General features: G+C 34.7%; 1 protein-coding gene across 1 annotated transcript in view; it reads right to left on the reverse strand.

The window, feature by feature from the left end:
* Positions 1–24,459, reverse strand: part of SCN3A (sodium voltage-gated channel alpha subunit 3) — a 105,535-nt gene that overhangs the window by 62,984 nt on the left and 18,092 nt on the right. Inside the window, exons 6-12 of the mRNA XM_021713179.1 lie at positions 21,279–21,407; positions 20,540–20,631; positions 19,483–19,755; positions 19,241–19,304; positions 12,094–12,235; positions 10,233–10,439; positions 2,804–3,094 (exon numbers count right to left, since the gene is read on the reverse strand). Coding sequence (XP_021568854.1) covers positions 2,804–3,094; positions 10,233–10,439; positions 12,094–12,235; positions 19,241–19,304; positions 19,483–19,755; positions 20,540–20,631; positions 21,279–21,407 — 1,198 coding nt within the window. The remainder of the gene's footprint in view (positions 1–2,803; positions 3,095–10,232; positions 10,440–12,093; positions 12,236–19,240; positions 19,305–19,482; positions 19,756–20,539; positions 20,632–21,278; positions 21,408–24,459) is intronic.

Consider the following 24,459-nt stretch of genomic DNA (forward strand, 5'->3'; position numbering starts at 1 on the left):
CGGGTGGGTCTCGAACCCACGGGCTCAGTCAATCCACTCACCTCAGCCTCCCAAAGGCGTGGGATTACAGGCTGAGCCACCGACCCCGGCTGATATGTTTGTTTGAAACAATATTCCCTTATGCTTTCAGTTCCCACCACCTTCACTGGTTCTCTTCTTATGACAGAGAGTCCTTTTCTGTTTACAAAACCAGAAACTGTCAACTGCTTCTGACATACTTCTGCTTGTGAGTTGTGCTAATGCTTTCTGCCTGTCTTTACAAATTTAATGCTTTTAGTTATTATTTTACTCTTGAAACTATCATCTATCCACTTACAAATATAGAATGAACTACATATAACATATGTATGTATGTACAGCTTCTGGTTTTAGTATTAAAACTCCGGCTGTCAACTAACTTGCCTCTGTTCTTCATTATGGTTTACTTAGCTCCAGCAAATCCGGCTCACTAGCTGCTCTTTGAACATTTCAGGCCTACTACCACATCAGGGACTTGCACTTTCTCGTTGATCACCCCAGGATGCTGTTTCATAAGATAGCCACCTCTAAATTTTTGCTTAAAAAAGCCTTCTAAAGAGTGAGGTCTTCCTAAACCATGCTATTTAAACTTTTACCTCCAATTATGGTTCTGGCTCCCCTTTTCCTGCCTATTTTTTCTCCTGCTTATTTTTTCTGCCATAGCACTTATCCTTCTAACACAGTCTATATCTTACTTATTTTGTTTATTGTGTGTCTCTTTTAGAATAAAGTTCCATGAGGTCAGTGAATTGAACTACTTTTGTTCGTTGAGGTATCTTCAGCATCTAAAATCCTGCCACATGGTAGGTAATCATTAAATCTTTGTTGATTGAATGAACTGATTCACAAGTTTTTGTTTGAGCACAATTATTAAATAATGAAGGAAAGAATACTACTGTCAAACATACATAAATATGTTTATGTAAATATTGCTACTATGCATGTATATTTGTGAGTCATTGAAACGACTCAAAAGTTTTATTTTTCTTATTTGGAAATAATTTGCCCATTTTAACTTAATAAGAGGCTTACATTTTGTCACATAGATTTTCTATATATTGCTTCATCTCCCCAAACTCTCTAAGGTAGGCATTATTACCTTATTTTATAGAAACCTGAACCTTACAAAGTACAAGTGACTTGACTAATGTCACAAAACTAATTTGAGATAGGCACACAAACTTTTGTGACATCTGACATTATGCTATAGTCTCAAATACTCCTAATTCTAACAACTCCTAATAGTTTTAAGAATGCTAAAATATCAAAGGTGACTGTTTAAGCCAGAAAAAAAAAAAAAGGTCTGGTCTGAGAAACTGAGTTACCCTCTAGAGCTTCAAGTTAATCCCCAAATGAAATATACTAATTTTATTTCATATTGTATACTTATATTACACAAGATGTTATAGTTGCATTTCCTGACATTGAAATTGTCTGTTGAAAAATGGTTTTGATCTTATAACAGTGTTCATGTCCACTTTATTCTAATATGAGAATACAAGTTTTAAGTTATTAATAGAGTTTATCTTTAAAATTTTAAAAACATTTACATGTAACTATAAATCATAAAATAAATTATCTCTCTATCATCTATTTACTTACAAATATAGATGAAATACATATAACATATATATGTACTGATTCTGTTTTTAGTATAAAACTCTGGCTATCAACTAACGCCTCTGCTCTTGCTCCTCTGTAGTTCACTTAGAAGCAGTTCACTGATAACTTGCATATTATCTTTCCTTCCAACCAAAAGTAAACACTGAATTGTAAAAATTTGAAATTCAAAATTTCACAAATATTAAACTTTGTATTTATCACTTCTTTTTAAAAAAAGTTTTGTTTTGTTTTTTTACAAAAAAGGATATCATACTTCTTGATTGCTTTACAGTTTTTAAATTTAAATTAATCATATAGATTATCTCTCAAAGTATTATTTTAAGGGTATAATTCTAACTCAGATTATTATTATTAGAAGAGCTTATAATTTGTAGCACATGAAATTCTAATGGAGCTAAATAGTGTTCAAAGCCATAACTGCACTTATCGCCAATTTCATAACTATTTATTATTTACATTTATGCAAATATGAATAGTACATGAACTTACTAGCCATAAAACTTACTATACAACAAATAGATGAAACCAATTTTTACTCTTTTACTTGAAATTATGCTGAAGAATTGTGCAGTTGGCATTAAATTGGAGCAAAAATAGACTAATTCAGTACTCTTCTCTTGAAGAACATTTAGGTCATAATTTCACTCACTGTGTCATGGCATGACCCTATGCTAGCACAGTGGAGACTCATCATAGTATAGTTCTCATGTCAAAGGATAAAGCCAAAATTTACAAGACATTTCTTTTCAAAATTCATATGTATACATGTTATATTCACAATCTCAGATGAGAAATGCAGAAACTCATATGCAAAGAGGATAAGTTTATATGAAGTCTCCAAATGGAAAATATAAACAAGAAATTCCAAAACTGTCATAATGGAAAGTCTGATAGGTATGGTTTATTGGAAAAAAAATTAAGAAACATAGTCTCAAAATAGTGAAACACTTAAAGCTGATTATCATAAATTAAAAATTATTAATGGCTTAAAAAAAACCCTTTTAAAGACTATCTATGATAAGAATTTAAATAACTATATTGAATGTTAGTCCCTTGTCCCTCACGGAAGTCAGATATAATAAAAGTGTACCAAAACAAAATTCAGCAATTAAAAAGCAATGACAATGAAAAGCAAACCAGAGTACTTAGTAGAAGATCATACCTGATGAGGGGAGCAGAATTTCTTGTCACCAGTCAGTCGGTTTCCATCCATGGAGAAAAGGAAGCTTCTTCTTTTGACACTGTCTTCAGATTCAGATTTAGGAAACCTGTCTTCATCTCCTTTGTTGCTTCCTTCAAGGTGTTCCCTCTGTCTTCTTTTCTTCCTTCGGTTCCTCCACTCCTTAGCACTTTTGGAGCTTAACTTTGATGCTTCTGAAGAACTTTCCAAGAGCTCTCCTAACCCACCAATGCCACTGAAATCTCTTGAAGCAGCTGATGCTGCTGCAACTGCCTGTTGCAAAACAAAGTCAGGCAATATTTAGAACCTATAACTCTGAAAAGTGTTGACTATGATACATTTAAGACTGTTAACTATAAGAGAAAATTGTCTTCTCTTTTATCTTGTCCTTTTATCTTGTCTTATCACAAGCGTTATTCACATTTTAAGTAACATAAAGCAATATGCTAGTCAATGCATTAAGGCAAGAAAAGTCTGGTTTTACATTTCTCTAGAATTGTCTTTTTTCTCTCTCTCTTTAAGTTTTGTTGTGATTAGCTTCTGTTCAGGGGAGGGTTGTTCTCCTCAAGTTCTCTTTAAAGAACTTTAAAAAGCAAATGTTCTCTTAGTAGTGGTTGCTCATCTGATTACTATTGTGATTCCATCCATAGCATTTTTCCTCTTGTGTGCAGTTGTGAACAAGTGAGTGGTAGTTTTTCCCTTCTAACCCAGAACAAGAGATTTTTTCTTTTCTTTTTTGTGAACTCAAAACGTTTATGTGTCTACTTTCTTCTAGATGGAAGTAGTGAGAAAGTATTGGCTAGTTTATCCTCATCATTTATTTGAATTACATTTAAGACTATAGTTCACATCTCTGTGGTCATGTTATTCCCAGATAACTTATTAACATAGTACTTTTAGTTTAAAACTTCAAAATGTCTATAAATTTCTTATTATAAATAATAATGATTAACATAGCAATACATAAGCGCTTAATATAATCACTCAAGGGATTATGAGAACTTCAAAAATTTTCATTTCACATTTCAGCACTCAGTATTCTTAAGCATTTTGAAATTCTGTACCTACTAATGAAACACAGCCAGCAAATGTTTTGTATTTTTATTTATATAAATAGTAGTTTTAGACCGGAAATGATCTAACTATGACATCAAGAGGCTGCGAAACAACAGTATGGTACATATCAGTGAAGTTCTCATGAAGTATATGACTGTTTTCAAACATAATCAGTGGAAATAAATTATGAGAATATTAGTTAAATGTTTTACATATGTTATTGCTAAATACAAGCAAGTCTAATTTATCTACTATTTTGTTTCTCTTCCCCATCAACTATAAGCTAGATAGGAATTGTCATTGTATGCTCAGTGCCAAGTATATCACCTTCCATAAAAGGGCTTAGTAAATGATTGGAGAATAAAGACTTAAAAAGCCATTTTACTATCAATTGTCTCAAACAAATGGGTGGAAGGAGAACAAGACATACTTAGCCCTGACTATTCAAGATCTTGTAGTAAAGACTGTGTGTCAGAATGGTCTGTGTAACAGTAATGTATTTTGAGAAGTAGTGATAAAGATAAAAAATAAAGCCCTTTTATGGTGCTTTAGACTAGTGGTACTGTGTTACAGATTCTCTAAGATTAAGTGATCTCTGGGAGGGAACAATAGTATTCAATATAGGACTAAATTAATGTGTTGAACTAAGCAACACATAAAATATAACACATATTTGTTTATATTAAATGCTATATTAATTATGAAAGTCAGATTTAAGACTTGATATAAGGCAATGCCCAGCATTTAAATGAAACACTAGTTAAAAATTTAGATTTTTGTAAAATCTTATATAGTCAGACAGAATTTTTACTGAATTCTTGATAATCAGTGTTATTTCTAATATAACTCATGATGAGATACTAGACCCTTTATAAATGTGATTATTTATGTAAAATAAAGTGAATAAATGAGGCACTTAGTTGTAGTAAGTTAGTTTCATAATTCTGGATGCTTAGGCAGTACATAATAGACATCATTTGTTGAAAGAGTGAATATACATATATCGTTTCTTATATAAATAAAATATTTAATTCTCCTTTTCATTTTGCATAGACACAAGCTCAGAACACACAGTAGTAATCATTTATTGACTTGTTTGTCACTAGAAACAAAGGAAGTGATGATAATATTCCCTGTACCATAATCCTGAAACTCATGTTCATTTAAATTACTTCCGAACTTTGTTTTGCATAAGACATAATTTCCCTACCTATTCTGGGTAGCAGTTCAACTAACTCAAAACCAAAACAGATTTCTAAGGCAACAAAGGTAACCTTCGACACAACACATTTTCTGAGTCACTCATCAGCTCAAATCTGTCACTTGTTCCACTTCCAGTGATTTGCCAATTCCCTCAAAGGCAGATGTTTCCTGTCATCTCACATGTCTGTGTACCTGTTTATGCCCAATTCTGTGATTCTGCCAATGTCCTTCTTATTTAGAATAATAGCGTTACTTTCACAGCAGACCTGCTGAATTCCTCTTGTAATAAATAACACTTAATATTTACTCAGGGAAATAACATTTTCATGTAGCACTTCTGTGTGATTCAAAATAAGCTCTATAAATCACTATATCTATGTGTCCTTAAAAATATAACCACATGATTAATAATTCATTCATTTTGCACATAAAATCCATTTAAAATCCCATTCAAAGCTAAAAGACATTAACTATGCCTGTTTCAATTCTACCCCTAATTATATTAGATCTATTAAAAACCATTATTTTAAATTTTGTCCTAAAGCTTACTCCTAAATTTTTTTCTTATCAGACCAATATAGACTGCTATGAGGTATGCTAAGTTGGGCATTATTAGACATTTAAAGATCACAAATTAAATGACAAACACAATTCCAGTGATTTAGGACAAAACATTTATTTATTTGCAGGATTTGTCTTTCTTCAAGTCTATACAATGACTAGCACTAGGAAGCCCTTTAACTGATACTAAATAAAATGGAAGTGATGCTAGCCTTCATGAAGCCATTGGCTAAATAGTAACCTTGGAAGAGTCATCGATGATTAGTGAGACAACCTATACTGCAGCATAAATGATCTCATAAGTGCACTAATTCTGTCTGCCTCCAACTTCCTCCTCTGCTTGGTCATTGGCTGTTTACTAGTCATCATTATCTGTGTTGTTGATACAGAACTAAAATGGATTTGGCACTGTGTTATCCCAATCAGTACTTGAACACTTTACCTTGGGTTAATGTAAATTTTGTATGTATGAAGTGAAAGCTGGGTCAAATTGTGATGATTTGGTGACTAAAATTTAATATCAAGTGAATAGAACTGATGTTTTTTAGCCTACCAAATAATGATGTAGAAAATTAGGTTCTTGAAAATTCTCTTAGACATAGTGCACTTTTACTTTTAAATTCAAAAAGATTACACTGTTTTAATTGATGCCATATTTTACCCTAAAGTGGCTGCATTTTAGAATAAACTTACTCCTGTACTGTTATCTATGTAGCATTTTCAAGTACATTAAGTTGTCTGCTTTTATAAATGGTAATAGAATAACCCAGTGCTTTAAAATACCATCATATGTAATTTATAAATATTATTACCTATAACATTTACTGAAAACTTTGAAATAAAAGTCTTTGCCCTATAAATAATTATTTTGCTTCATTACCCTATTATGTAAATGTGTTTTCTTTATAGTGGCAATGATATGAAATAAAACTCGAATAATTGAAATATAGAACTTTCTGGCAAGTATGAGGTATATTTTATAAGTTTTTCAAGTATCACCAAATTTATTTAAGTTTTTCTTATAAAATCAATAAAGTAAACCATTTTACTACTCTGTACCCGGTAAAAAGAGGAAAATAACAAAGCCAACATGGACAGCAAAAGCTAAGTCTGTGCTTTAGCTCAGCAACTAGCTAAACAACGTATTGCTCTGTCCCTGTTCCACCAAAAAATGCCTCAGAAAAGGACCTAATGCTATATGTTGTGTAGCTTCAAAGTAACTCAGAATTGTTAAAAACTTAAAATTTGAACTTATAAATTTCAAGTATATATTGATGTTCAAACAATATTTTAAATATCTGGAACAAGTATTGACAAAATCAATGTGTAGAAAAGTTATTTGAATTCTGATTCCAGACAAAATAGAGTAACAGAAACAAGATTTTCTCTCCTTCTTAAAACAACCAATAAAGCAGACAAAAAACATGTAACATCTTATCAGGATATTCTGAGATATTGGGAAATGAAAAAGAAAGCAAGTTCCATAATTTTCTTAGCTATAGGCTTTAACCTTCCAGACTGTGTTATAGAGAGGGAGCATCTCTGTAGACTACAAGATTGGCGTAGATGAAGCTAAGAGTCCAGGGAAACCGAGGTGGCTGTAGTTCACAGGACAAGGTACAATAGAGGAAAGAGCTGACAGAGAGAGAACTCTAGAAATCTTCTCAAGTCCTCCTGGATTATTGAGAAGAATATTTATCAATGCGTATATGTCAGGGAACTATCTGAGACCAAGAATTAGAGGGAACACCACCCAGTACTCATACTGTGTCAGAACAGTAACTATTTCTACCAGTTACATTGGTAAACACTTCATTTTAAATGGACATTGGGTAGAGTATTCAAAAGCGTTTTCACTCAGTAGTGGGGAGTCAGTAGCCTTAGAATAAATGCTATTCTGGTCCTACCTAACAAATCTTCAAAGGCTTGAAGATGCACAAGGGTAAGACTGTTTATAAATGACATAACTATGTCCCAAAACAAAGATCAACAATTTTTATAGGAATACAAAAATATCCAGCATCCAAAAATGTAAGATTGACAGTCTGGAATTCAATTGAAGATTGTCAAGAGTTTAGAAAAGCAGGAATACGTGACCCATAATGAAGAGTAAAATTAAAACTGACGAAGAACTGACACAGTTGTCACAATTAGCAGATAAGGCACTTAAACAGGTGTTATAACTGTATTGTGCATGTTGAAAATGTTGATTGGAAACATGGGATTAGTGGCATATTAGATGTTGTAGAAGAAAAGATAGTAAATTTGAAGACAAAGAAATAAAATCCATTTAAACCGAAACTGACAAATATATTCTAAAACTCATATGCAACCACAAAGCACCTAGAACAGTCAAAACAGCTATGAAAAAAGGAAAAAAATGGAGATCTACACTATCTTATTTCAAGACTTGTGATGGAGCTAAAGTAATTAAGAGAGTGTGGTATTGGCATAAAGAAAGACAAATAAATATGTGACGGAGAGGGGCTGATAACAGTTAAAAGTATTCCTTTTGAAAGTCAATTGGCAGGCTCTGAAAACCTGCCAGACAGGTTTTGCTTAAGAAAAAAATCAAATAGCCAAGGACAGTTTTCTTGGAGATGAAAAATAGTGACCAATTCACTCTTTGTGAAGTCATCAGTTTACAACCCCTGCTTGTTTTGCATATCCTGGAGACCATTGGTTCTTTAAAAATCTGATTTTGCTGAGTACAACCTTGTGAATTCCACAGAAGATGTACAATCACTCAACCGACCACCATCCCTTACGGAAACTAAGGTATAAGACCCCTTTCCTCCCTCCCCAGGGTGCTCAGCCTGGGAGTGTTAGCCCTCTGAGATGCACCGGTGCTAATAAATCTGCTACTTCCTAAAACAGCCTCGGTGTCACGGGCCTCTCTGTGTTCCCGCTACATATCAACCAAACAGAATAGAGTCCAGAAACAGATACACTTACTGGTGGACAACTGACTTTTGACAAAAGTTCAAAGGAAATTTAGTGGAGAAAGGATATTTTGTTTAACAAATGGTGTTGGAATAGTTAGCTACTCATATACACAAAGTGAATCTCAACACATGACTCACATCTTACACAAAATTAATTAAAAATAGGTCATTCAGCCAGGCTTGGTGGCTCAGCCTGTAATCCCGTGCCTTTGGGAGGCTGAGGTGAGTGGATTGCCTGAGCCCATGGGTTCAAGACTCGCCTGGGCAACTTGGCCAAGACCTCATCTCTACAATAAATCAAAAATTAGCCGGGCATGGTAGTGTGCGCCTGTAGTTCCAGCTACTAGGAAGGCTGAGGCGCAAGGATCGCCAGAGCCCAGCAGGTCGAGAGCCCAGCAGGTTGAGGCTGCGGTGGCCGGAGCAGCCACTGCACTCCAGTTTGGGTGACAGAGTGAGACTCCAACTCAAAAAAAAAAAAAAAAAGGGGGTCATTGACCTGAATGTAAAACATTAAACTATATAACTTTATAAGCAAATTTAGAAGAAAATCTTTATGGTGTTGGTTTGGAAAAATTTCTTAGATGTAACATCAAAAATGTGATTTTAAAAAGCCAAGACATAATATACTAGATAAACTGTACTTTAACAAAATAAAAAATGTTTACTTCTAAAAATACTATTAGAAAAACGAAAAGATAAGTGAGACTGGGAGATTACATTTTAAAAGCATATAAATGGTCAAGGACTCATATTCCAAATATATAAAGAACACTCTAAACTAATTAATAAGAAATCAAGCAACCTAGCCAAAAAAGGGGGAAAATGTTTGAACACTCACGTCATGAAAGAAGCTATACAAATGGAAAATAAGAACAGGAAAAGTTGCTAAACATTATTAGTAATTAGGAAAACAAAAATTAAAACAGCAATTAGATATTTATTAGAATGACTGAAATTAAAAAGACTGACCATACCAAATGTTGGCAAAGATGTAAAGGAATTATAACTCTAACTAATATGAATCAGACTTTTACTGTCTTCCCAAGTTCTTCACCTTTCATTAGTTTTCCTCCTTTTAGTATAGTTCTCTTCTCCTTGAGACAAGAATTCTCCATTGACTATACCACTAACCTAAAAAGCCTTTAATATAAATAATAATCTCAAGTTGGCATCAAGTTTCAGATGCCTTCCTGATATGGCAAACACCTTATGTGTTACAGAAATCCCAAGAATAGGTATGTATAAAGATTTTTGTCAACATTTGAGCTCAATTAACTTTGGAATAAAATCTCAAATGCCATAATTAAGGGTAAAACACTAATGGTTGGAAATATCAGTTATATTTCTTTTCTAAATTAAACTAAAAATTAAATTCCCTGCTTCAGATTCATGAGACAATTGCATAATATATTTTATTCCTAATGTATTCTCTACCCACTAGTTGATTTCTTTATATATAGTCTAAAAAAGGTCCTTTGACTCCGACTTTAGAAATAAATTTAGATTTGAAGAGTTTTCTTTTTTCTGGTGACAATGCCTGTGTATAAAATGAAATGAAAAGCCAGTTCCATTTGACCTTTATGCTACAACAATATTCCTACTTAGGAACTAATAATAATAATAAACTGCTTGTTATTACTCATTACCTGAGCTTCTTCCTGTTGCTTTTTAAGCTGTTCGAGCATCTGTTGAAATTCAGCCTCTTTCTGTTCAGCCTCTTCTAAGGTGGCCTGATTCTGTTCCTCATACGCCATGGCCACCACAGCCAGGATCAAATTCACCAAATAAAAAGAGCCCAAGAAAATAACCAGGACAAAAAATATCATGTACGTTTTCCCAGCAGCACGTAACGTCTAGGGAAAAAAAGGGAATCATTTCATCAGTATTTTAGCATAATATCCCCAAATAAAGATCTGATTATCACAGTTATATAGGAGACTAATGCTTTGTAGTATTTATTTGATATTAAAATGCTCCACACAAACATATAATAATTAAAATATTTGAGACTTGACTGCAGCATCATTTGACATAAATACATTTTAAATTAGTTTTTACTGTATATGCATTTGAGCTCCACTAAAATGCTTTCATTGGGGTTCATAAACAGGATAGTATTATAAGTGAGAGCACTATATCTTTAATTCATTTTTTAAAAAATTATTTTATTTTATTTTATTTTATTTGAGTTGGAATCTCACTCTGTCACCCAGACTGGAGTGCAATGGCCGCTCCCGGCCACCGCAGCCTCGACCTGCTGGACTCCGGCGATCCTTCCACCTCAGCCTTCCGAGTAGCCGGAATTACAGGCATGCGCTACTATGCCCGGCTGATTTTTTGATTTATTGTAGAGGTGAGGTCTCGCTGCCCAGGCGGGTCTCGAACCCGCGGGCTCAGGCAATCCACTCACCTCAGCCTCCCAAAGTGCTGGGTACAGGCTGAGCCACCGAGCCGGGCTCTTTAATTCCTTTCAATGGGTTTCCACGTCCAAGGCAGCCTACTCTCCATACCATCTAGAGGTGAAATTTTTTTCCCTTGTCTTTTAACCTCAATTAGCTATAGCTTTAATTTCGAAATTTTATATCATTGATTTCAAAAATATTTTCATATTTTGTTTATATTTCCATACCTGAATTGTAAACTCCTCAGTCATGGACATTTTTTGCATTCCCATAGTCTCTAGCAGAATGCCTTTTATTTAGGGAGCGCTCAGTATATATGGGGAGACTCCAAAACACCCGCTATTATTTATAAAAATTTGCATATTTATTCTTACATGCTTAAACTTCAGTCACCTTCAAAGTACTCTCCGTCTGAGGTAATGCAATTATTGAGATGCTTTTTCCACTGCTCAAAGCGATTTTTTTTTTTTTGAGAAAGCAGGATTGTAGAGAGGGCAGAAAAACTCCAGGGAGGGAATCCGAAGGAGTTGTCCTCAAAGCAGTTTTTAAACTCATTGCTGGGTTTGCTGTTTAGAGCTTCTGCCGTTTTTTTGTTTCACTTTTTCCACATTGGCAAAATGTTTACCTTTGAAGACTTTTTTCATTGTGGAAACAAAAATGAAGTCACTCAGGCTGAGATCAGGTGAATAGAAAGGTTGGAGCATGGGAGTCATGCCGTTTTTGGTCAAAAACTGTTGAACATGTGGTGTGGTGTGGGCAGATGTGTTGTCAGAGTGGAAGAACCAGTTCCTTGTTTGCCACAACTGGGGACGTTCTTCTGCAAACCATGATGCAACCTTCTCACAACTTCCAGATAAAAATTGGTTGACCATTTGATCCGGAGGAACAAATTCTGAGTGTACTACAGGGGCCCGTCTTCCAAAAGATAATTCTGGTTTTGGGGGGTTCCTCCTCATATAGACATGTATTGACTCCATGAGCAATTAGGATTCTAGTCACACTTGCTTTATACTGGACCCTCCTCTGTTATAAGTAAGTATTCATACTTTATCATTTTATGTATTTTCACAAAAATGAATCCTGTGCATGCTAACTTGGACCTTACCAACTGATAAAGATTCTCCCAGTAGTCTTGAGTCATAAGTCGAAATAGAGACAAGAAAGCCCAGCTAAAGGTGTCAAAGCTTGTATAGCCGTAGTTGGGATTTCGACCGGCCTTCACACAGATGTATCCTTCTGGACACTGGCTACAAGAGCGAGAAATGGAGGTAGGGTCAGCATAGAGGTTATAGCAATTTCAATCTATTTGCTTTATAGGAATTTTCAAAATCCAGAGTTGCTATCTGTGATGAGTCATCTTGCTTTTAGTTTCATAAATGCTTTTGGTGATTCCTCACAGTGAAACTTATCAGATGAAATTTATTAGGAAAACCAGAAAATTTAGGTGCAAAGGAGTCAGATTTATAGACATTTAGAATGACAGAGAGCTAGCAACCACATAGTTTTGGCTCTGACATCAACATTATTCTACTTGTTTCAAAGTGACAAGAATCAATAATAAAAAATTAAAGGTCAGAAAACAGCCAAAGAGTAGGGAAACATTCAATGAGCTATTTTATTAAGCAGTTTTGTAGAATTTTCTAAAGTATGATTTATATTTTAGAGCAACATTAGATTTACAGAAAAATTGTGAAGTATAGACTTCCCATATATCCCATGCCCAGTGTCCAAAATTGAGACATTATTACTAACTAAAGTACATACTTTATTTAGGTCTCCTCAGCTTTTTCTCAATATCCCTTTTCTGTTCCAGATCCATCCAGGATACACATTACCTTTAGTAGTTTTATCTCTTTAGGCTCCTCTTGGTGGTGACAGTTTCTCAAATTTTCCTTGTTTTTGATGACTACAACAGTTTTGAGGATTACTAGTCAGGTATTTTGTAGAAGACCCTTCAAGTAGGATTTGTCTGATGTTTCTCTCATTATATTGGGATTTTGGATTTTTAGGTGGAAGACTATAAAGTATCATTGTCATCACATATGCCAAGAGTGCATACTTATCACTACTATGACTTATCTCTGTTGATGTTAACTTTTATCACCTGATGTGAGGTAGTGTTTGTTAGGTTTCTCCACAGTAAATTTACTCTTTGTTCTTCCTTTTCCATATGGTCCCTTTTGGAATAAAGTCATTATGTGCAGTTCACATTTAAGGAATGGGCAGTTATGATGTCCTTAAAGGCAGACTATATATACAAAAATAATTTGAAATTCTTCTGCATGAATATTTTTCCATTATTCCCAATTTATTTATTTAATCCTTTATATTAGCATATAGTTATGGATATTCATTTTACATTTTGAAGTATACAATGATATTTTATTTATTTATTTATCATTATTATTTTTTGAGTTGGAGTCTCACACTGTCGTCCAGGCTGGAGTGCAGTGGCATTCTCACGGCCACCGCAGCCTCGACCTGCTGGGCTCCGGTGATCCTTCCGCCTCAACCTTCCAAGTAGCTGGAACTACAGGCGCTTGGCTAATTTTTTGATTTATTGTAGAGATGAGGTCTCACCAAGTTGCCCAGGCAGGTCTTGAACCTGCAGGCTCAGGCAATCCACTCACCTCAGCCTCCCAAAGCACGGGATTATAGGCTGAGCCACCAAGCCTGGCTATTTATTTATTTTCTTGGTTAAATTGTTCCATCTTTGGTCACTGGAAACTTTTTTCAGTTGAAACTCATATCAATTTGACATACCCAATGGTTGTGTGTGTTTTGTTTTATTTATTCATTTTTTAAAGCACTTTCTTACTTTTGGGAACTATAACAAGCTCCAGACTCATCTTTTATATTTTCTGCCCCAGTGCTAGAATGATCCATTTTTTCCAAAGAATCCTGGCTCCTTTTTTTTGGAGAATAGTATTAGAAACCAAGATATGAATGCTGTTTGTTGCTACTGGGATGCCATTGCTTCTAGGCTCTCTCAGCTGACAGAACAAGAAGATATGTGTGTATACTTAATTATTCAATACCAGTTTACACACATATTAGTTTTAGGATTGTTAGTCATATTACCATGGGAAACAAGTATCAACTAGGGTACTGTTCCTTTTGCCGTTAGTCTTATAGAACCCACTCATTTCCAGAGTTACTAAGGTTAGCATGTTGTTACCCCATTTCCTTTAGTGAGTTTGTTTTTTACTTTGCAATATATTTGTATATCTTGTCACATTCTCTGTTTCATCCTGGGATCCCCAAACCTTATAAAAAATACATATATTTTAAACATTTATATACATTAAGATTCACTCCTTGTGCCATAAAGGTCTATGAGTTTTAACAAATGTTTAATGTTTCATATTCACCATTTCAGAATCCTAGGGAATAGGTTCTTCACTCTAAAAAATACCCTTTGATTCACCTAGAAAATCCCTAACCCTAAACCCCTAGCAAGTACTGATCTTATCATCTCTACTATTTTATCTTTTCCAGAATGTCATGTGATTGGAACCATATAGTATGTTGTTTTGCTTTGTTTTTAACTTAGAAACATACATTTAATATTCATCAATGTCTTTTTGTGGCTTTATAGCTCATTTATTTTTATCACTAAATAATATTTCATATGAGTATGCCACTTTAATTGTCAAAGAACACCTTGGTGATTATGAATACAGATGCTATAAATATTTACATGCAGGCTTTCTGTGTGAACATAAATTTTCAAACAAGATGGCTAAATACCTAGTAGTGCAATCATTGGATCATATGGAAAGACTATGTTTATTTTGTAAGAATCTGTCAAACTGTCTTATAAAGTGGCCATGTCACTTTGCAGTTCCACCAGCAATGAATGAGAGTTCCTGTTATTTTGCATTCTCCCCAGAAGTTGGTATTGCCAATTATAAAAATAAGTAGTCATTCTAATAAGTGTATTGTGGTAATTCATTTAAATTTGCAATTCCCTTATGCCAAATGATATTGAACATTTTAAAATATCCTTATTAGCCATCTCTACTATATACTTTTGTGGAGTATCTGTTCAGATCCTTTGTCAGTTTTAAAGTGGGTTATTTTTTTCTCTTATTATTGAGTTTTAAGAGTTCCTTGTATATTTTATATATTGGACACAGGGTTTTTTAAAAAAAAAATATGTGTTTTACAAATATAACATATTATATTTATAAATATAATTCCTCCCTAGTCTGGGACTTAGCTTTTCATTCTCTTAAGAGTGTCTTTGTGGTGAAAGTAAGAAGTTTTCTATTTTGCATTTAGGTATATGGTCTATTTTGAGTTAGCTTATGTGTAAAGTATAAGATCTATATCTAGGTTCATTTCTTTGCATGTGGACCTTTGATTATTCCAGCACAATTTGTTGAAAAGACTTTCCTTTCACCATTCAATTGCATTTGCTTTGTCAAAAATTAGTTGACTACATTTGTGTGGGTCTATTTTTGGGGTCTTGGTTCTGCTTAATTAAATTATATACCAATTTTTTAAACCAATTCCATGACATTTTGATAACTGTAGCCTTGTAAGTGAGAGGACAAAAATAGACTTAGGCGCTATTGAGAGACCCAAGAAACCAAGAAACTTAAAAAACAATACTTGCTGTAAAAGTAGTGTTTAGTTCACTATATTTCATATATCCCTACCTCATGTTTACTATATATTTTGTGTATTCCTACCTCATGTATTTTATGAAATCTTAGTACTTTAAATTCTACCTCAAATGAAATCTTAGTACTTTAAATCCTACCTCAGACCCCGTAGAATTAGGCATATGTTGGGTGCCGGGTAGTGACCAATTGTATAATGGCGTAAGTAGTGTTTATATTTAGAACTCTTGGGTTAAGCATTGTCAGCCCCAAATTAGTGGGCTAACTTCTGCTTTTACAACGGGATGTAAATGATAAAGCAATAAGCCCATTTCAGACATTCCTACAAGGTGCAGCAGACTCAGAGGCGCCAGCTGCTCTCTATCACCGGTTTTTATCCCAATGATAATTTACACGCAGTGGCTATGTAAACCTGAAGGGAACAAAGACTTGTATAAAAGAAACCGCCTTGCTATAATACGCTTGTGATATTTTATAAATTCCCAGAATTAGTATATGAATTTCTACCCCACATTCACTGTATGTGTTTGCAGCATTCATATTTAAAACTTTGTTAAGTTTGGCTTTTGTTGTCCCATAATGACCATGTTATGTTATGTAAATGTTAAGCAAACAAGCTTTCCTAAGCATACCTTGGGATGGAAACCTAAAGGGCTAATGTAACCCTTTGCCTGCCGGCTCAGGTTACTTCATACGCAGGGACTGTATGGACCTAAATTATCTAAGATTCCACTCTGCCCGTTAAGTGGGTTTCTGTCAATCACGGGCAGCACCCACCAATACCAAGTGTTCCCGTCCCCATTAGGAGAAATTACCCAATCATGAAAAATCAAGTTTAAAGTTCTTTCCCCTCCCTCTGTAATCGTGCATAAAAACTGCTTGCCATTGTGGATCGGGGCTCTGGTCCATGAAGCCTCTACGGGTTTCATGCGTGAGCCCAGACTCAAGCCTGAATAAAGACCCTTGTGTGTTTGCATTGGAGCTGGCTCTTTGTGGTCTCTATCTCTCTCATTAGAGTCCTGGGTTCAACAGTAAGAAGCCATCTTGAAATGAGGTAGATTTCTTTAGACTTTTATTTGATATTTAGTGGCTATTATTTTGCCACATAAATTTCTTAATCAATAGTAGGTACTCAGTAAAGAGAAGTTATTATGGTTTAATAGGAATAAAGTATGCATTAATCAACTATATCAAAACATTTATCTGGGCTTTTATGTTAACAATAATAAAAAATAATAGTTAGCATGCAATAAAATTTATTTTATTTTATTTTATTTTTATTTTTGAGTAGGAGTCTCACTTGGTCACCCAGACTGGAGTGCAGTGGCACGCTCCCGGCCACTGTAGCCTCGACCTGCTGGGCTCCAGCGATCCTTTCTTCTGTCTCAGCCTTCCAAGTAGCCGGAACTACAGGCGTGTGCTACCACGCCCAGCTAATTTTTGATTTATTGTAGAGATGAAGTCTCGCCAAGTTGTCCTGGCAGGTCTCGAACCCGCAGGCTCAGGCAATCCACTTGCCTGGGCCTCCCAAAGTGCTGGGATTACAGGTTGAGCCACTGAGCCCGGCCAATAAATTTTATGATTACCCATGTACTAGTTCAAATACTTTATGTGCATTAAATAATTAATCATCACAACAACTTTAAGAGAAAGGTAGTATCACTCTTCCCATTTTAAAGATGAGTAAACTAACGTACAGAGAGCTTAGGACAATTTTTCAAAGTCTAAGAGTTTGCAAATGGTGGATTTAGGATTTGAACCTGGGGTAAATAAACTCTAGAACCGATGCTTTTATCCACTACACCTATGTAACAAAGGTTGGGAAAACTATCAGAAACAAAAATCCCGAAAGCTCTATCTATATGACTAGTATACATTTTCTTAATACTCTCAGATTTTTATGACCACACCAGTTTCCATTGTTTAGATAACTCAAAATATATTTAAATTCTATGGCGTAAGAGTCACTTACTACTGCTATTCCTTGGCTTTTAAAAATTCTTTATTTTGATTGAAAATTAACTTACAATATTCTTGGGGAAATATGTTACAGGTGAAAGACTAGCAGGATGACTAAGCTATTACAACATGTCTTATTGTAGAAAGTGACCAGAAATAATATTAAGTATGCAGACTCAGACTAGGACATGCCTTTGGTATGCATGTGCCCTTGGCTTCTTTACACTCAAGAATTCATGTAATTTCATGAATAATTACTTTTTCAAAGCAGTTCCCCAAGTGTGTCAGTATCCTGAAGACCATGTTATATTCTGGATCTTTTGCAGTCACAACAAAACTCATCCCACCAATACATACCTACACTAATAAAAATGTGCCCTTCTTGTGTTCCTTCCCTGTATTTCCTAAATAGTTCTGGGTTTACAGCAAAGATAGACTACGGGCCTTCACATGTTGGAACAATAATTTAAATACATCTTATTTGTAAAATTCTAGGAAAAAGTTCTCATAAACGGATAATATTTTAATGGTTGTGTGTAGGACCAATGGCAACCCAGTATATCAGGCAAGATACTCGGTAGGTAGCCAGCACCACTATTTATCATTGTATACATGTAAGGGCTACCCTTGTATATTTTTTCCTATCTACTTACTATTTTTTTTTTGAATCAGGGTTTTACTCTGTTGCCTGACTGGAGTGCAGTGGCACAATCATAACTCACTGTAGCATCCAACTTCTGGACTCAAGCAGTCCTCTTGCATCAGCCTCCTAAGTAGCTGAGACTATAGGCATGTACTACCATGCCTGGCTAATTTATTTTTGTAGAGACAAGGTCTTGCTGTGTTGTTGAGGACTAAACTTGAACTTTTATTTCTCTTATCCAAATTTCTAATTAAGAGGCTTGGGGAGTCATGCCTGATAAGGACTCACCAGATAGGGTTTTATTACCCTATTATCCTATATACTAAAGTTTCTTTTCCAACCTGACTTTGGCATAACATCACATAACAAATGATAACATCACATAACAAATGAAGAAGGAAATCAAAGAATTATATGGCAATGCAAAACTGTCTCTTGGGGACTCCCAGTCTCTGAGAATCTTGTAAGACATTTATCTATCCTCTCTAAAGTCTGCCACATATAGGACTTCATCTAAAAGTGAACAAACGTAGAGTTCTCTAACTCCTTTTCTCAAAATTACATCTCCTCTGCTAATTTCCAAAATTCCTTAGATAGGAACTACAAATTACAAATCAAGAAATATTTGAATTTACCTATAATCTACAAGTCCCTGCTTGGAAATATCTCTCCTTCTTGGGCCAAACTAGTGAAAATTTCACAGGTAACTTCTGCCTTCCTAAAATGTATATGACCAAGCCACCATTCAACCATGGTGGGCACATACTATCAGAACTTCCAGAAGATGGGTATTCCCAGGCCTAGGTTTCCAAGTCTGAATCGGAATAAACCATTTAAAAATAATTGACAAAGTTTGGTATCTTTTAATCAATACTGTCTAAGCTGGTCTCAAACTCCTGGCTTCAGCATTCCTTTTGCCTTGGCTTCCCAAAGTGCTGGGATTACAGACATGAGTCACCATGCCCAGCCCCTACCGAATTTGTTTCAAGAAGTTCTGTATTTTAAAAAAAATGTTTTCTTACCCTGCATCTGAGCCATTTCCACAAAGCAAAGGGTCTTTTTGTCCATCCAAAACATAAAAGTGACCTATTAATACAAAGAAAAAATTATTTTATATTAATCCTTTTCTCATTAGGAATAAATCAGAGTTTGCCTGTTTTAGTTATTTACAAAGGTGGCTTCACACCCAGTCTCAACTATTTATAGTTGAAAACTCATTCAGCAACACTAAGGTTAATATAATGTGTCAATAAATACTTCTTACTGTCATCTCCAACGTAATCCTTCCAGTTAAATGTGCTCATTGTTACATTAACGAATGTCCCATTTGAACCTATTGTGCCATTAAAGTAGGAAGTGGTGTTAGTTTCAAAAGCAGAATCGCTTGGGGGCCATTGCAAACACTTATTTCTCAGGTTGCCCATGAACAGCTGCAGCCCAATTAGAGCAAACACGCTCAGACAGAACACAGTAAGGATCATGACGTCAGAAAGCTTCTTCACAGACTGGATCAGGGCCCCCACAATGGTCTTTAAACCTGAATAGAGAGAACTGTAGGTCAATTGAGGAAGAGTGCCAGAAACCACGATTTCTTAATAGTCACACACGTTCTCCTTCCCCCACAAACAATTGCTTGGCTATTTAGACACAAAAGCTGTATGGATAGCCTGATGGTTTGGGAAATAGATGAAGAGCAGATTTTATATATGAACAGTGTGCTTTCTGGTGGTTCAATATGGAAGTTTAAATATCTAGGCAGGAAGTTTTGTTTTTATGGTTTTACATGCTGAACAAACATGTACAGACAAACTCGGAGTTATTTTTCATTTCAGATCACATGTTTCATGAAGCTATTTCTCTCCAACCCATTCTTTACACTAGCCTTCAAGTAACTAATTTAGAGGAGAAAAGAATTTTAAGATAAATCTCATGCCATACACATGCTGTTCAATAATACTTTTTTCTCCTTTGTAAAAGATCCATTTTTAAAATAGATCTGCAGTGAGTGGTAAAAATCCAAATCAGTTAGTAAAGCCATGGTTGCACGAAAAGAAAAAAAAAGAAAGAGCAAGAGACCGACATTAATTTCTTTTTTAAATAGATGTCTCATGCAATTTTCTGTTAAACTCAAAGGCTGACTTTATAAATCAGCATATTATTTTAAAATGTTAGGAACTAAGCTGACATGGAAACATCATTAGGCATTCTTGAATGTGCTGAACAAGAATAATAAGCAACAACATTAATGGTATAAGTGATTATAAATTGATTTCAAACTCAGTCATTAAAGTCAGCCTCGGTGTTTAACCTAGCTCTCTCACCTGGAATGACTGAAATTGTTTTCAGTGCTCGGAGAACTCTGAATGTTCTCAACGCTGAGACATTGCCCAGGTCCACAAACTCTGTCACATATCTGTAATAGGGGAGTTCACACACAAACACAATAACACACAAGAAAAGTTGGAGATATAAGGGACCTACCACTTTACACCAGTTTCTTCTTACCTGGAATTACAGAAATAGTTTTCAGAGCTCTCAAGACTCTGAAAGTTCGAAGGGCTGAAACATTGCCTAGGCTTACAAATTCTGTTACATACCTGCAGAATTAAATCAGAGTTACTGGTTGTTTTGGCAAAGTTTATCCTAAATAAGGACTTAATGATGGGTTTGGCATATAGAGGCCCTTGAGTTTAACAAATGGAATTGCTAAAGATATAAGGGCACCATATGCTGAAAGTAGTTTTTAAAAAATAAAATTGTGTTTTTTTAAATGTAATCACTAATACAAACACATTTGTTTGCAAAACTAATTCAAGTACAGTTGTTGCTATTAAATTGTAGTCAATGAATAACTTCATTTTTATGAAGACACCATATCACATAAAAGTAATCCCATTTATTACTCATATACCAGATATATTTACCTTGTAATATGTACTCTAATATGTATTCTCAAAATATATGAGGCACATAGTAAATTTGACTAATAAGAAAGCAACCTGCTTTATACTGTGACTATTTTCATTCCTATTAGCTTATCAAATTTTCAAAATTACTCACGCCATCACAATGACACTGAAATCCAGCCAGTTCCATGGATCACGAAGAAATGTAAAATCTTCTAAGCAAAAACCTCTTGCCAAGATTTTTATAAGTGATTCAAAGGTATAGATTCCAGTGAATGTGTACCTAGGAAAATCATTCAAGCCAAAATTAACTATTTCATTTGAACTGTTAAAATAGATATTTTCAAGAACAGTAAATCCTATCCTTTTGTGGTTTTTTCAATTCATTAAAGTCTTGTTCCTTATTACTACTTACCAAAGCGTCTATTGATTTAATTAATCTTACGAGCCTGAGTAAACTCTTAGACTGAAGAGAAGATATATTCTCTAAGAATCTAATCTTGTTTCATGTATTTTATGGATAATCATCAAGCTTGCTCCTCTAGAGCAGCAGTGTTCAATAGAATTATAATGCAAGTCACAAATGTAATATTCAAATTCCTAGTAGCAGATAAACAAGAAGGAACAAGTAAACTTAATTTTGTTATTATTTTATTTAAACCAAATATCCAAAATATGACCATTCAACAAGAATAGCTACATTTTAAGTTTCTACAGCCATGTGTGGCTAGTGGCTTCCTTATTGTACAGTACAACTTTAGAGGTAACATAGTTTGGCTTAATTTACTTAAATAAAATATTTTACTCAAATTTGTTAACGATTAGACTTATTTTTTAGGGCTGTTTTACATTTCTAGTGTAGAAAATATACTTTCTTTTTTACCCTTAAGAGTCAGGCAGTTATAAACTGCTTCTCTCTCTCTCATTTTTTCTCTCTCCCGCCTCCTCTTCCGTGCGTGCGCGTATATGCTGTATAGATACAAGGGGAAAACCTCTCAAAAAAATAGAGATTATCTTTTGGAGGGCGGGCCCTTGGAGTACACTCAGAATTTGTTCTTCTAGATGAAACAGTCAACCAGTTTTTATCTGGAAGTTTTGAGAAGGTTGTGCTATGATTTGAGGAAGAAACGTTCTGAGTTGTGGAAACCAGTGACTGTTACTTCCACTATGACAACGGTACCTGCCCACACTGTGCTGAGAATTCAGCAGTTTTTGACAAAAAACGGTATGACCTCTGTGTGCCAACCTCCCTATTCACCTTATCTTGCCCCAGTGACATTTTTTTGTTTCCCTGGATTCAAAAAGTACTTAAAGAGAAACGTTTCACTTATGTGGAAGAGAAAAAAAAAAATGGCAGAGGTACTAAAAGGCATCCAAATAGACAAGTTCAGGAACTGTTTTGAGCAGTAGAAAAAGAGTCTTGATAAGTATGTTGCATCAAATGGAGAGTACTTTGAAGATGACTGAAGTTTAAACATGTATGAATAAATATACATTTTTTAATAAATAAATTCTGGGTTTTATTGGGTCCCCCCTCATGTATGTATATATGTATGTATCTATATATATCATCAGAAGAAATGTTTCAATTCATTTGTATTTTATGTGTGTGTGTTTTCACAGTCACAAAATTTCAGCCTCCAAAATGGTGGAAGACTTCATTTGCTGTTTAATATAGTAACTATTTAGTACTCTTTTCTTTCAGTGTTGACCATTTAAGTTATTTCTATTTCTGTTTCTTCCAAAAATAGTTGAGAGTACTTGCTTTTCAACATCATGTTCTTTCAAAGTACAATTTAAGTTTATTTTTCAGAGTACTTCACCCAAGCCACACAATCTGATTTACTCTTATTCAAATTCAGTATATTTTCCAGCCTATCATATTTTTATATTAAAAATATGAGTGTAGTTATATTTGAAAAGATTTCTGCAGAAGTTTCTCACATATGAGGGAACAAAGAAATTGAAGATAATGTGTGCAGACATCTTCACATCTAATTTTCCTAAGTACATTCCCCTCCTTTTCCCCAACATTTCAATTGACCTCATGAGCAATAAGTATAATTGTTATCTTTACTGATTATGAAGTAGCTGATTATTAGGAAGAAATGTGTTTTTACAATACCAAGCTACGTTTACTAGTATTTTAGTTTGGATCTTTGTGTAACACACATAATCAACATATTTCTGTGTGGATAGATAACTGGCCTTTTAGAAAGCCTAGTCACCTCATGTTTATTTTATTAGTGGTTAGTTAGTGCCCTGCAGTTTATGCTGAGATGATTTTATGATATCTGTGACTGGTGTAAGATTAAACTCCCTACTTTTTTTGATTTGGAATGTATGGTAAACACTGATGGCTGTCCATGGAACAGAGTCCTGGAGCTTAACATCTGTTAAGATGTAGAGCATCTTAATAGAACGCTACACAGAACAAATATTCAAAAGCGTTTTTTAGCAACTAGATTGGACAGGTAAGTGGGAGTCAGAGGACCATTATTTTTCGGACTCTGCCCCTACTAGTCTCTTAAAGATGTTGTCAGTTCTATCTATGTCACATATTTTTGTTTTTTCCTATAACTTTAATGTTTACAGAAGTGCCTTGCCTTATGTAATGACCCCTCATTATATAATACGGTTCTCAGGTCATCCTGTGTATGCTGCATCTTTGTACCGGGACTATTTCTGATATCAGTGACTTCTGTTTTCATCTCAAAAATGAGTTATCTTCTCTTTTCATTGGACTCAGGTGGTTTGTTTTTACTTGTTTGTTTGTTTAGTAACCACTACTATTTTGCTTGTTTTCCTGCTGTCTTGTTTTCAAGTTACTAAAAAACGATTGGGAAACTTGTGCAAAGTTTTCCGGTTGAAAGATGCAAGTCACTTTTTAAAGCTAAAACTACTTTCATAATGGTATAATCATCTGTAAGTTAATAATCTTCTTTTAAAAAAGAGACCTAGCCGGGTTCGGTGGCTCAGCCTGTAATCCCGCGCCTTTGAGAGGCTGAGGTGAGTGGATTGCCTGAGCCCGCGGCTTCGAGACCCGCCTGGGCAGCGAGACCTCATCTCTACAATAAATTAAAAAATCAGCTGGGCGTGGTAGCGCATGCCTGTAATTCCGGCTACTCGGAAGGCAGAAGCGGAAGGATCGCTGAAGCCCAGCGGCCACTGCACTCCAGTCTGGGTGACAGAGTGAGACTCCAACTCAAAAAAATAAATAAATAAAAGAGACCTATATATTCAATTGTCTTCTTTACCTATCTTTTATTTATTTATTTATTTATTTATTTATTTATTTATTTATTTATTTATTTATTTATTTATTTTTTTTGAGT

The sequence above is a fragment of the Carlito syrichta genome, unplaced genomic scaffold, assembly GCF_000164805.1.
Source record: "Carlito syrichta isolate Samal-C Ts95f unplaced genomic scaffold, Tarsius_syrichta-2.0.1 Scaffold304334, whole genome shotgun sequence".
NCBI lineage: Eukaryota > Metazoa > Chordata > Mammalia > Primates > Tarsiidae > Carlito > Carlito syrichta.